Below are 15,287 nucleotides of genomic sequence, written 5' to 3'. Positions count from 1 at the left end.
TATATATACATACATACACGCACACACATGCATACATACATACTTGCATATATATATATGTGTGTGTATGTATATATATATATATATATATATATAACTTCCACTAACATGGAAAAACAAATCAACAAATACATATATGTATATAAATATATTAATTATATATATATCTGTATATATTTATACACACACAATATGCATACACACAAACACATATATATGTTATATATAGTATATAATTTATATTTATACTTACATATAAATTATACATATTTTTATATATGTGTGTGAATGTATGTGTGCATATATAAATGTGTGTGTACATATTAGATACATGTGTATGTGTAAATATATTGTGTATGTGTGTGTGTGTGGTGTATATATATATATATATATATATATATATATATATATATATACACACACACACACATATATTTCTCTACTATACTAGAGAATTTTTTCTCCTCAGAAATCTGCAACTAATAGAGTCAGCTGCAATCTTATAGGTTGTATAGGGATTTGTTTTTTCATCATATTCCTGTAGAGTTCATCATAAACCTGGTAGTACTCATAGAACACATATTTTTTTTTAACACACCTGTGTTGTTTTTTATCAGTATTATCATTGTTATTAAACTTTTTTCATTCCTGTTATATTTCACATTAACCATATTCCAGTTCCTGTTACTCATTAGGCAGAATTTTGACTGATTACAGCAGTAGCAGCAGTGGTGGCAGCAGGCAGTAGGGTGGGGACAACAACAGTAGCAGCAGCAGTGGCAGCAGCAATTGTCATAGCAGCAGTCAGAGCTATGTCTACTGTAGTGGCTCCTCTGGAGAAAATTTCCCCGCTGTCCCTTATTTTTTTCAGGATTCACCAGGTTCTGTTGCTTTTCTTTTACCCCCTCGGGGTTTGATTTTCTCAGATATTTGCCAAAGTTCATCTTCACATTTGTAGTCATCAAAACCATCGAATACAGCGAGGATTTTCTCGCTTTTCTTGAAATCAAAATTACTGAAAGAAAAAAAAAATACATATATAATGCGAAAAGAAAAGGCAAGGAGGATTAATGCACCAACAAAAATAAGGAACAAATTGAATATGAGATCCTCTACATGGATGTTGAACTGAACCATCCACTGTTCCTAAAACTAATGAATGAAATAGTTAATTGAATCTGAATATAGTATGCCAGAACAGAAGACAGTATGGTCATGGATGGAAAGGTGGCAAATGATGAATATGTATGTATATATATAAAGCTATATGCAAGTTGATTAACCACTACATATTTGACTAAGTGCCAGAGGTTCAGTTTCAGTTGATTTGCAGCTAAATAACAATATGAAACAAAATCATAGACTCAAAATTAAAATTCTTGCTATATGCAAGTTGATTAACCACTACATATCAGAATATTTAGTGTATACCAAAACGAGGTAAATATATGATAAATCTGGAACAACTGATGAGTGGATAACAGCAGTGTGACTAAGTGCCAGAGGTTCAGTTTCAGTTAATTTGCAGCTAAATAACAATATGAAACAAAATCATATAGACTCAAAATTAAAATTCTTGCTTTCATCTATTGCATAGTCTTTTTTTTTTTTTTCACCACAGATTATTTGTCAGATTATTTGTCAGAGCTAAAAAAATAATTTGCATAGCTCACAATGAATTTCTTTCTTTATCTCCTTATGTTAACAACCCTATTCAAGACAAATGATTTTATTCTACTTCAGCTAAATTCTCATCTTTGTCAACAGTGTCCCTCCTGTTAGTAAGCAGATGTTAAATCCCTTTAGCATTCAGATTGCTTTGTCAAATGTAATATTTATTTATTGATGAGTTAATCATGAATTATCTTGCAGCTTTGAGTTTTCAATAATGTGATTGTTATTTCTTGAATGACATTATTGATGTGAGAGGTTGTATCTAGCTGGTTTGAAAATAAAACAGGTAGAATGTTTGGTTTGTGACAGCATTTACCTAGGGTGGGTTAAGGTGGCTTCATTCATCCTCAATGCTGCATCTCTCACAAACACTGACCAGACCTATGTTTGGGTCAGATATGACTGGTTTAAATGCTAAGGGGTTAAACAACACAGCTATTCCCGAGGATATGCTACTTTAACAAGTTTCTTCTTTAAATTTAATGCACAAAAATCTTAAGTTATTCCCTACATTCAGCTTACTTTACACTTCCATTGTTAATAAGTCTTAGATGTTGATTTACAAATGAATATAAAATCTTTGCAATTGAAATTTGTTACAGATAGAGAGAAAATGGAGTTCAGACTTAATATCTGAAATGGAAATAATTCAATTAAAATTTAAATATTAAAATATAAATCTATTTCACTAACAAACAGAATCAAAGCACACTGAGATAACTTTGAATTTCAGCTGATTATTGATAAAACTCTTTTGAAACCATAACCTGAATTTACTTACCATTTTCTGAACCTGCGCATGATCTCAAGAATATTGAATTGTTGCCATCTTTTAGCAAAATTTATGCTACCGTCTTGTAGTAAGTCTTGGTTTCCAATATTAATGAAAGTCAGATCTTGCAGAATTAATCCTCTGTAAAAAGAAAATTGATAAAATCAAAACCTGCATTTTGCTCAAGTTTATGAATGTATGCATACATGAGAACCTAACTAAAGAGAGGGTTAAATATAATCTTTTAGTCAGGATTTGCTAAGAACTAAAATATTTAATATCTTTGTTTTTATTATTATAAAATTAGATAAATTAACAATTTCATTGTATGCTATAAGCAAATTGTTTTTATTGTAGATTCTAAATATTGAAATATTAGTGACATAAAAAAAAAAGGAACTAATTTTTACATGTATGCCACTTAGACAGTATAAGTAATCTATAATTAGAAATATGAAGTAAAATCAAAAGAACAAAAAATTTGAATAAGACAAACAAAAAATTAGATCAAGAAATAAAAAGAAAGAAAAACAGTTAAGAATGGAAAATCCTAAACTTACATAACATGGCTCTATGAATCAAAAAAAAAAAAGTACTAAACTTATAGGCTGAACTCTTACTCTATATAATCACAAAATCATTATAAGTGTGGAAGCAAATATTAAACAACAATAGTAAATAATAGTGTCATTGGAAACTGTATACTCACAAGTATGGAATACAAGGGGGTTCTGTCTCTGATAGAGCCTGGCGATAGGCCCGGAATGACGCAGAGCTGTCTATTAATTGACAGAATTCTTTCAACGCCTGAGAAAACAATGAAATAAAGGTCCATCAATAAACTGTATATACAACATATTGAGGGTTCTTTCTCTCTTTACACATCCTAACAAAAATTCTAATTACGACGTATTTATCCCATACTACTCGTCTTTATGCTCAGATTCCAAAATCCAAATCTTATAAAACCAAGTACATCAACATCAAAATAAAAATCAAATGTGATACCCATGCCAGAGGCATGTAAAAAACACCATCTGAATGTGGCCGATGCCAGCACCGCCTTGCCTGGCTTCTGTGCCGGCGGCACATAAAAAGCACCAACCGATCATAGCTGTTTCCAGCCTCCTCTGCCACCTGTGCCAGTGACATGTTCAAGCTGAATATAAACTCTATCAACAAACTTGCAGGACCTGCATGTGAAGATCAGGGGGCTGTGTCCTTTTCATCTGAAGCCAAAACAGTTTTTTTTAAATGCCAGATCTAGGCACATTATGCCTGCGATGAAAAAGGACTGTTTTTATCACTTAATCAGAAGAATGGGTGCTGCTCATGACTCTTTACAGGGCTTCTGAGGTTGGGAAGCAGAGAATAAGGTATCTTCAAATCCAATGTTTGCAGTGGTGGACTTCATTAAGGATTCTGACGTAGCTGATAGATTAAGTCTACAACCCTTGTAAGCTACAACAGAATTTGAACTCAGAAAGCAAAGAGCCCCCTGCACCACAAGATATTCTATTAGACACACTAATGATTCCACCAGTCTCCTGCTCTACATTGGTACTTTGTTTATATCGACATTGAATGGATGAAAGGTGAAGTTCACCTTGATGGGATTTGAACTGAAATAAATACCACAAGGTATTTTATCTGATGCTCTAATGATTGCCAATTTGTTAACAAACCAATATAAGACCAATGATGATGATGATAATACTGAACCTGTAGTTTAGTCTCTTAATTCATGCAACAAGAAAAACAACTTACTTCCATATTCTGTTTCTGCCATTCCAGCCTTCTAATAGGGGCAGAATCCAGGGCAGACAAAATAGCCAAATATGAGTTAAAATTACTCATTTTTCGCAGATGCTGTTGAAATAAAAAAGTGGACATTTTTAAAGAATTCCAATGGAGAGCATAACAAGTGTAGATGTATTAAGTATTAAATCTTAAAAGAATAATGAATTATAGCTTATAATTCAAATAAAATGTGATCTAACTTAGTTGCACATAAAATCTAGATAATTTCTTCAATGACAAATGAGTAAAGTTGAAGTTTGTGCAAAAAACAACTAGAGTGAGAAGGGATATTATGATGCCCTTGTAATCAAAGACAACATGGGAAATTACAGGAAAATGTTAATATATATAAATGATTATATGAAAATAATGTATGATAAAAATATACAGAAAGTTTGTGTATCTGAATTACATAGTTACACAGCGTTTTTTAATATATTATAAGAGGGAAAAGTATATTCAGCTAAACTGATCCAAGTGGAAACTAAACTCATACTAGTGACAATTTGGTTTTCCAAAATGGTTTTTCAGTACTGACACTTACATAAATCTTACATTAAAAAAAGACATAATTAATAATACTCACTCGCATAATTTTTATAAATTTCATTAAATATTTTTCTCTGTCTTTAGGCTCTTCCTGAATAAGTATTTTTGTTCGGCACCTAGAGAATATCAAAATGTTGGATTTATCATTGTATATCTCAGAGGTAAAAAGATATCTTGAATTAGTTTCTATCCTGACTAAATTCTTTAACTACCTAGCTTTTAGAAATATGACAGTCTATCATAGCCTTCAAAAGAGCAACATCTTAGGCTCTGTTAACTATAAACTTATCAGCATTCTGAAGTTGATGGAGAGTTATAAATCACTACCTCTTTTATTACATTGAGTCTTGTTTATATGTAATTTCAATAAAGCCATTCTAACTAAAAGACTTGGTATAAATTTTAAAATTTTGTAATGACCCAGCTTTGATATAATTAACTCATACATTTCTCTCACCACTATTAGGAACACTATTACTCAACTATCACACCGTTCACAAACCATCTACAAAATATACACAAGCTTTGACAAAAACCTATGTATCATTTAATTTACTATTTACATCAGCAAGGCTTTTGACCCCATCTCTTGCTACCAAGAAAAAAGACAAAATACTGGGTACCAAACTAACTCTCAAAGCATTAAAACCTATCCCATAACATGGCCAATTAAATGTCTCTGCAACACTGTAGTTCAATACAACAACAGTATTCTAAGAACACTATCTCCCCTGTCTGGACAAATATAAAATACATACACACATACACAAAAATAGCAGCAGCATCATTAGCCCTAAACATTTGTATTGCATAAAACCAATATTAAATACAAAGTAACAACAAGTGTCACATCCAGATCAAGTTCTCTCTACCTCTTTCCATCAGGATAACACTAGAATCTAGAGACATACAGAAACAAACTGAATAGTGAAAAGAGCACAGTATGCCCAGGTTTCAACGCGACACTACATACAATTAACCACTGATTCTCAGAATGTGCAATATGCTCCTCATTTAGACCTGTGGATCATACCTATTCATTCGACAAGCTACTTACATGCAAGCAGTCTGCTCTATCTGGGCTAAGATGAGATTACACACCAGTGTCAGATGTCACAGCAGTAATTGCTATAATGCCACACCATAAACCAATATGAGAGCCTCTTAGCAGTTTCTCAAGCTGTTGTAAATGACAACCAAATCTCTCTAAAATAACACTTTAGTGTTTTACAAAAGGTGGAACACATTGGACAATGTAGTTCTTTATACACAAACAGATGAAATTGCCACAGCTTGAATGCTGTTGATCATTGATCTTCTTGATCACATCAGCACTGGTTCTTATATTATATCAATTGGCAGACGTTAATGTCAGATTCTACACTGGTTCTTGCAACAGTATTATTTGTCATGCTAGGATTAGGCCACATTGTTTGTTTCTAAATTGGCACTGGTTATAAATTCTGATTCAACACTACTTCAGATGAGAGTTTGATGCTTCATCAGTACAATGTAGCATAACTAATGCCAGCACAGAAACAGTTATTTTTCTCAATATAAGGTAAATGAAATAATCACATGCTTCAAATAACTTACCAATAGGACATTTTATTAAAATGTTCTGTAAACAAGGTCAAGTTTGGGCTTAGTTCTTCTGATTGTTCCTTTGCCCATAACAACACCTCGGGGATCTAAAATTATTATCAGAAGATTTATTTTTATTATGTCATCAAATAAACATTGCTAAAGTCAGTTCTAATAAATACAGACATATCAACAAAATGCTAGTGATCTTAGTGAAACTGATACTAACCTCAATTTTCTGAAATAATCCAGCATCAAGTAAAGTCATTTGTTCTGCTATATCTTGTGACTTAAAGTGAAGTAAATCAGGAAGCCTTGCAAGAGAAATTTTATATATTTATGAGATTTATATGTATATGTGTGTACATAGATACAAATATACATACATATATGTAATCAAGTTGTGCTACCTCAATTGAGACAGCACAGCAGTTAACCAACATTTAGAAGTCCATGTAAATCCTCGTACATCCAAATTTCAATCAAGTGTTAAATGCTATTTGTACTTCAATTTTTGTTTGGTATTATATACATTTGAATAATTTACAGAGTGTATATCTGAGAACAACAAACCTGGAGAGTTGGTGTAAGCACTTTTATTAGAGCATCATGAATCACTTAATCTTACGTGTGTTTAACCAGCAAATACTGTTTGTATGTTTGTGATAATTGTTATGTAAATGACCATATAGTAAGATTGAAATGTCAGATCTTTAGAAGAATTTCATAGTTCAATTCAGTACTTCGTACTAACATAGGTGTGAGCTGACAGAGAAAATTCAGTGAAATAAAGAAGAAAAAAAAAGGAGTAATGTACTCTCCATATCTAAGAAGAAAGGAAGGTCTAAGCTGTCATAGTTCAAAGACATTTCAAAGTTAACCATAATAAATAATTTAGAGGGCAGTAAGAGTAAGTGTGGGCAGCAAAATTAGTTAATGAAACGTAGCTGTAAATACATACATTTCCCCCATTTTCTTATTTATCTACACACACACACACACGTACACATCATTTTCTCTGTGTCTCTCTTACACATATGCACACATACATACAAAAAAGATGTATGCATATGTATTTATTTATGTACGTATATATGACAACACACTCCTTGACTGACTCACTCTCTTTCTCTCTCTCACAAACGCACACACATATAAATGTACTTACAAAAACACGTGTGTGTGTGTGTGTGTGACTGACTTGTGTGTGTGAGAGAGAGAGAGAGAGAGAAGGGGAGAGAGAACATTGCAAACAATGAATGAAATAAACATGAAATGGAAAAAATCATATAAATAAAGCTGTTGTACCGAATATTTAAATTTGTGAACTTAATAAATATTTCTTTCAGTAATTTATCGTACTAGTTTGGAAATAGTGAATTAAAACATTAAAATAGTGAGTGAGAGATTTTGCAAATGAAAACGGAAAATTTTGCCATTGCTCTGTCAATACCAAAAGTTGACATTGAAAATCTTTTTTAAAGAAGTGAATCATATATATAAAACAATACTATTTATTTTTAATAAAAAAATAAACTGACGACCCTATTATGTATCCGAGGTCAAATTATTCATGTATCCCAAGTATGGAAGCAATTTGTGCAGCTATTGTAGCGTGAAAAGTGAATACATACACACAGGTCTATTTTATATAAGAAGATATATATATATATATATATATATATAGACATACACAAAGATCATATATACACACATCTGACTTAAAAATAAAGATACCCAACTGTAAATTCTGAGAGTTATCAATTCAAGTTTAAATAAAAAGATGTAGTCATTGATTTAGGTACCACGAAGTAGTGTGTATTCTTACTCATATATTGGTCCAGTTCATAAGATAAATAATAATATAAATGATTAAAAAGTGTACGTATAATTTTTTATAGAATGGGAATAAAGAGGTATTATCCAATATATATATTTGGATATATCTCCATATCTCATATATTGTAGAGTATTACCTTGCAAATTACTATTTATTATCTTACCTGGGTAGAAGTGTTTTTATAGTTTTAAATGACTTGAAAATTATATATCTACAAGAGAAAAAGTATTCATTTTCTTAAGGCTAAGTAATTTTTTTGTCACCTATTATATGCTTCAGCAGAGCATAGTTTGCACTCTTTCTTGTTTCTAATGTACATCTCAGGGTAGTTCATACTTACCATTCAAAGAGTTAATATCAAATAAATAATTAACTGGTCTAATTGAATTACATAAAATTTTACTCCTATAGCTGAGTATGTAAGTTATAATATCATTTAATGGGATTCAATATAGACCCTATGTTATAATGGGTATCCATTGAAGTAATGACATATCTGTAGGTGACATTACAATAAGAGGCTACTCTAAGGGGACAAGTGGAAGTTGCTCTACAGTTATAATTTAAATACATTATTTTAAAAAGTTGACTCCTGTTTATATGGCATGAATTTTCATGGTCACCATTTGTTTCTACTGTAAGGATTCTACTGCCATTAGCTACATTACCTTCCTATTCACATTCTATTTTGAATTTCTTATTCGATTTTCTGACATTACTATATACATAGGTAGATTGTAAGGAGTTGGGATTCAGATGTATTAACTTATTATTTCTATTTTTAGGATTATAGTTACTAGTATTAATTTCTTTCCTTATTTTGTTCACTAGGTGTACAGAATTATCATCTTTTATATTATATTCATTTATTACATTACCATCATTTTGATGACATGTTAAGGGATGTTAGTACTAGCGTTGTGGAGGCATATTTTGGATTCTGTATTTTCGCCTCCAGCATTATGAATCTCACCCATTAGATTATGAATCTCACCAACTACATTAGTAGGGTAAGTTTGAAAGTTTGTTATTTTTTTGTGTGTTGTCCTTATATTAATTCATTTTATATGCATTAGAGTATTTGATAATATCAGCAAGAGCAGGTGTTATAGATAAGAGAATTTAATTGTGTATTTATTAAAAGTACAGTGGTATTTGTGGTTTGGAGAAAAAAATCCTACCTAATATACCAAAGAAAACTAGGTATATTTGTCTTAATTTTTTTTTTTGCACAGGATGCATTAAATCAAGTTACACTCCCTTTTTTAGTTTTACTTTTTCTGCCTTTTTCATGTATGGCAATTATTTTCAGAGGAGGAATATTGTGATTGCCCTTTGTGGCTCTATTTGATGATGTGTTGCTAGAGTATGCAACTTGGGATATGTCAGAATGGATTAAGTTATTTCTTACTCTACATTTCAAGTTAGAATTTTTAACATTCATATTATGTATGTTGTGGCTGTTGGAATTCAGCCTTATAATAAAATTTTTGTATGTCTTATGTTATTAGTTTTTAACTCTATGCTTCAGGGTGCATTCATTCTCAAGAGATTTAGTTTTGCTAATTTCATTTATTTTAATATCAGGGTTTTTAATTTTATTCTTAGATTTGCTGATAGTTACACTTTTATCCTAGGTAATTATATTTGATGTATTTATACTGCCATTATAATTTTTTCCCTACTTATTTGCAATATCTTTATGTTTGGAATGTTGAATTAGAGGTTCTGTGGTGTATTGATACATTTCATATGTTTAGATCTAGAATATATGCTATATTTAGAGTAGTTCTATCAGTAGGAGTAATAAATTTTATTTTATTATGACCACTTTTCAACAGAGCCTCATTATAATACTCGGTATTATTATTAGGAATTTCTTTGTTAGAAGATAATTTGGACATTCTAAGAGAAATACTTTACAAAATTTCTAATAAATTTTGGGTGGTTAGAATTTTTATCTATGTAGTTAAGATTTACATTAGGTTTGTGGAAAAGAAAATATAGGTTGCTATTCAAATCTAGGGTGACATTGAGAAAATTTACCTTTTTTATACTCCAAACTGAAAGAGACAGACAGGTTATAACTCATAAATAAGGTTAAAAGTCTTTTATGGAATAAATAAGTAAGAATACACATCACCACCTAAAACCTAAATCAACGATAAAATCTTTTAATTTTATTTAAACTTGAATTGATAAGTATCTCAGAGTTTTCAGACTGATCGGGTGTATATAGAGATAGATTTGAACTCTGTGTTTATACGTGGGGGTGCATATTTGAACTTACATGGCCTTTCATATATGTGAGTGCTTAGAGATATGGAAAAATGTGTGTGTGTGATTAGATAAATAAAAAGTTATGTGTGTGTGTGTATATGGCAGCCTTTTGCTAACTAATTTTGCTGTCATCTCACCATGACTGCCTTCTAGACAATTTATCATAGTTAACATATTTAAGCTCCCTATATGCACAAAAATTGGTATTGCCCTAATTTCTATTTAAAGATTCACCATAGAACAAGTAACCAACTCCTTTGGCCAAGGAAACATCAATAGAATCACTAATCAATTAATGCACCAATGATTGGTCAGTTTAGCTGAGTCCTGGTTTGCATTCAGTATAAAAAGCTATAAGTTACCAATCTCTCTAGGGACAGAGGAAGTTGGAACATTTTATTTAATGAGTCTCTAAACAAAAACAAAAGTGGTCAGACCAACCCTAATTTCTCTGTAGATGGAGAGATAAAAACATTTGTTTATAATTGTTTACATTTTTCAGTTGTGATAAAATTGTAGGTATACCTTTCATAAAAAAAAAATAAAAACCAAAATTATTATTTTTTTTTTAATTCCAAAGTATTCCAATAAATATTGTGTAGTGTATCTCTAATTAAAGCTCCTCTGTATTTTTTTGTTGCAGATATATAAGTACAGAAGGTAATTATTTTTAAGTACATTGACTTAGTACATTAGGGATCATAAGCTGCACTCTGGCAAAGCTCTTTCTGCAGTCATCTCTATTAAAACACCACAGAATCTTGGCCCACCAAGAGACGACAGCTCGTCTCCACATTTTTATATGTAAGTTGTAACCTTGATTCCCCATTGAAAATAATACAAAAGTTTCACCAGTATTATGTGTTAATGATATGTTATAATTGCATAAAAAATAGTGTCAGTTACAAAGTAAGCAAACTTAAAAATAAGATGGATCAGCAAAAACTTATTCAAATTTGGTAAAATATATATATAGAGAAACTGATCAACATAAGTAACAGCTGATTTATAATTTATTCAAACACTTATCAAACAACATTTAAGCTATTTCAACACAAAGCTCTCTGTTATATAGAAGCCACATAGGAACAAAAAAACAAAGAAGAATCTTACTGAAGTGTTAAACTGTGTGAGGGTAGATTATTAGTCTTAGCAGTGATTTCCATGTGTTTTCTTGCTTCAAGTTTCTCGACAATTTTCCGCCGAAGAAGCTTAGCAAGAGTCAATTCTCCCTGACAGAGCAATTCAAATACTAAATCCATCATTTTTTGGCTGATTTCATCATCTATTTCTGAGGATGTGCTACTGCAAGAAGAACTATAAAGAAACAAATTAAAACATGGCACAATGGATATATTTTCTTTTCAGACAATGTTTTAAAAGCTGATATTGATCACTTTAAAACTGTTTGAAAGTAAATCCCTGCACAAAAATTAATAATAATAATAATAATAATAATAATAATAATAATAATCATCATCATCATTTCAAATTCACTTTTCCATGCTTGTATGTGTCATATAAATTTCACTGAGGCAGATTTTTTACAGTTGGATGCCCTTTCTGTTGCCAACCCTTGTCTGTTAACAAGCAAGGTAACATTTGCCATTGGTCAGAAATGCTTTTCACAGAAGACTGGAAATGAACAACATCACTTGCATGATAGTGATGCTTATTCTGCAGCCATCATAAGATGTGATGGGTACACATGCACACATTTTATATATATATATATATATATATAGGCATGTGTGTGACTGTGGCTAAAAATTCTGTTTCCCAAATACATGGCTCCAGGTTCAGTTTCACTGATTTTGGTAAAGGGAAACTGAAACTGGATTTGATAAATGGAAGCTCAAAGAAGTCTGTGTGTGTGTGTGTGTATGAATGTATGATGGCTTGTGTCTCCATGTCTGGCCATGGGAAAACATTACCTTGCTTGGAAACAGGTGAGGCTGGTGACAGGAAGGCCATCAGGCCATAAAAAATTTGCCTCAATAAACTGTCCAAGCATGGACTAGTAGACATTAAAATGATGATATATACCATAATGATGATATCACACACACACAAACACTTCTTTCAATCGCCACCTACCAAACCCACTCACAAGGCTTCTGGTCAGCCTGGGGCTACAGTAGAAGATACTTGCCCAAAGTGCAGTGAAGTGGGACTAAAGTTGAAACCACAAAGTTAGAAAGCAAGCTTTATAATCACACAGCCATGTGTATACCTATGACACACACATACAAGTCCAGAAGCCTGATAATGAGTAACAATTTCAAGAACAGCTGAAAACTAACACCAGTGATTCTGCAGAATTTTATTTTCTAAAACTAACAAGCACGAGGCAGAAAAATTAAACATTGGGATTAAATCTGTATTCACTGATTCAAATTGCACTAACATTTTGATTTTAATTTTTCATTTGATTTAAACATTAACCTCTGAACAAATACAAATATAAAAATCGCTTCATGTAAATTGACTGCTGTTGAAATAATTTAATTAAACATGCCAATGCATATCTGAGTGAGCCTGTTAACTATGATTGATACCACCTCCATTTTTTTTTTTACATAACTGGCTCAGTGTAGAATAATCCTATTTATCTTTGGTGATGTTTTATGATCAGGTTAGTTTGCTGGAGGGGACTGTGTAGTTTTCATTTTCTTTATCTTTTAAACAATTTTATTTTTCTAATCAATGCAGTATTCTGGTGATACCTCAAATGAATTAATAAAATATTATTTTTTCCCCTTTTTTGCTTTTTTATTTGTTTAATATTATGTTATTAATGAAATTGAGTATTTAAAAATCTAGTTTATGCATAAAACTATCTGCCAACCTGTAAAACTGTATTAACAGCAAAATTAATTAGTTTGCATTTTCTTATTTATGATTACAGCAATCCAATATAGTGTAGTATTCTGAGAAAAAGGTTATTACTTAATCTGAGAATCTTAAAATATTAGATGGGAGGGGAATGTTTGGAAAGCTTTAAAAAAAATTATCAATACTAAGTATTAAAGATTTATTATATATTTATGGAAGTCAAATTATATCAAACTATGAATGTTTAAAGACCTAATTTATGCACAAAACAATTTTAAGAAATACACACTTATTTTGAAAACCTGCAGGATTCTTTTTCACAGTAGATGCACATTTTTCTCGAAGTCTGCACCAAACGCTGTTAAAATATAAGGGAAAAGTAGCAGCTGACACGAAAAAACTTTTATATGAGCTTAATACTCACTGAATGGTTAGCAGCTAGAGAGATGATCCAGATGCTTTAGGTTTAAAAATAGAAATAAATTATTAAATGTATACAACATTTTAGTTATTAGTGTAGCGAAAACTATTTTAGTAAATAATTCATTAGTTTAAAATAAAGTTTACTGCTTCATATAAGGGACTTATTCAGTCAATAAATAACTCAACACATTATTTTAAAGCTATTAGTTATTTAATCACTAATATATTATAGGTTATCTTAAAGTTTCTTCTAAAGATGTTTAGTTTTAGAAATTCATATTAGTATTAAATTAGAAGCTGTGATTTAAAAAAAATTCATTTAGAAATTTTAAAGTCTCAAGGAATAACATTTATGACCAAAGCATAAAAATAACCATTAGAAAATAGTTGTTAAACAACACAACTAGTAGGTGTAAAGCACCCTTTTCATGCAATTCATAACCAGCCTAACCTTTACAAAAATCTGGCGCAAAAAAGTTTGAATTGTAAAGCTGATTTTATTTTAGATGATATGGTATATGATTTTGCTTATTTTTCATCATGAAGATTGACTTACAAGATTTAAGACCTGAGGAGTCTTAACAAATTAGAATATTCATCACTTTCCCAAAGCCATTAGCAACATAAAGAAAGCAGATAAAACTATGTTTTGAAATTGGTCTACTGAGTATTTTCTATTGTTCCACAATACTTACAAGAAAAATTAATTTTTTTTTTAAAAAAAGATTACAACTTGCATGTCAGTGCCTAATTTTCTTTTCGTTTCTTTTGTTTTGTTTTTATGCTATTTTAGAGAATTGATAGGTTTCAAAAAATGTTTGGGATAGTATTGGGATAAAAAGATGGAGAAATTTCAGGTATAAAAGATAGGCTAGTAATAACAGAAATAAGGTTAAAAGACAATATGTTATGATTATTAAATTATCATTTTAAAATTAATATATATTCATGATTTTCCCCTACCAAAAATAAATTATTTTGTACTCAGCTGTGTATCATATTTAATATGAAAGAATTTTTAGTTCTTAGGTAATTTTTGAAAGCTAAATAGAAAATAGAAAAAAAAGTAAGAGAAATTTAAGTTGTTAACAACTCAAAAGATATACAAATTTGCATAATTTTCAGTATTAAATTAGTGCAATTAGAAGTCAGTCTAAGAAAGTTAAGAGTAAGAAAGACCGTGCTCGAAACAGAGAAAAACAGATTCAATCCAGTTAGATTTTAAATTCAAAGACATGTCTTATGAAAATTTGGTGAAAATTATCGCAATAAGAACAACAACCTAATGGATCAAAAGTTCAGTAATCACATTTTGAAATCTAAAATTGGTAATCATTATGTAATCTGCTAAAGGTTTCGAGATATTGAAATTTGAAGTATAACAATATCTACCTGTGGTAACTTGAAAAATATTAACACAATAAAAAAAGAAAATATCCAGAATTTTAGGCTATAAGGAGACTAAGGACAAAGTTGTTCAGAAAGGTTAAAGAAGTTGCAAAAAATAATATTATCGATTCCATTGGTGTC

At 30.6% G+C, this 15,287-nt stretch overlaps 1 protein-coding gene across 5 annotated transcripts in view; it reads right to left on the bottom strand.

Moving 5' to 3' along the window:
- Positions 1–423: 423 nt before the first annotated feature.
- LOC115218494 (rap guanine nucleotide exchange factor 1) overlaps positions 424–15,287 on the bottom strand; it is a 211,035-nt gene continuing 196,171 nt past the window's right edge. For 4 of the 5 annotated variants that reach the window (XM_029788356.2, XM_029788349.2, XM_029788379.2 and 1 more), the window contains 9 exons: positions 13,624–13,692; positions 11,613–11,816; positions 6,609–6,693; positions 6,392–6,486; positions 4,833–4,911; positions 4,214–4,315; positions 3,156–3,253; positions 2,456–2,587; positions 424–1,015 (listed from right to left, as the gene is read on the bottom strand). In XM_029788356.2, coding sequence (XP_029644216.1) covers positions 868–1,015; positions 2,456–2,587; positions 3,156–3,253; positions 4,214–4,315; positions 4,833–4,911; positions 6,392–6,486; positions 6,609–6,693; positions 11,613–11,816; positions 13,624–13,692 — 1,012 coding nt within the window. In that variant the 3' untranslated portion in view covers positions 424–867. The remainder of the gene's footprint in view (positions 1,016–2,455; positions 2,588–3,155; positions 3,254–4,213; positions 4,316–4,832; positions 4,912–6,391; positions 6,487–6,608; positions 6,694–11,612; positions 11,817–13,623; positions 13,693–15,287) is intronic. The other variant, XM_029788364.2, reaches the window with a different exon arrangement.

This window comes from Octopus sinensis, linkage group LG1 (assembly GCF_006345805.1).
Source record: "Octopus sinensis linkage group LG1, ASM634580v1, whole genome shotgun sequence".
Classification (NCBI taxonomy): domain Eukaryota; kingdom Metazoa; phylum Mollusca; class Cephalopoda; order Octopoda; family Octopodidae; genus Octopus; species Octopus sinensis.
Note: the sequence above shows the minus strand (reverse complement) of the source record. Positions and strands in the feature narration are given on the sequence as shown.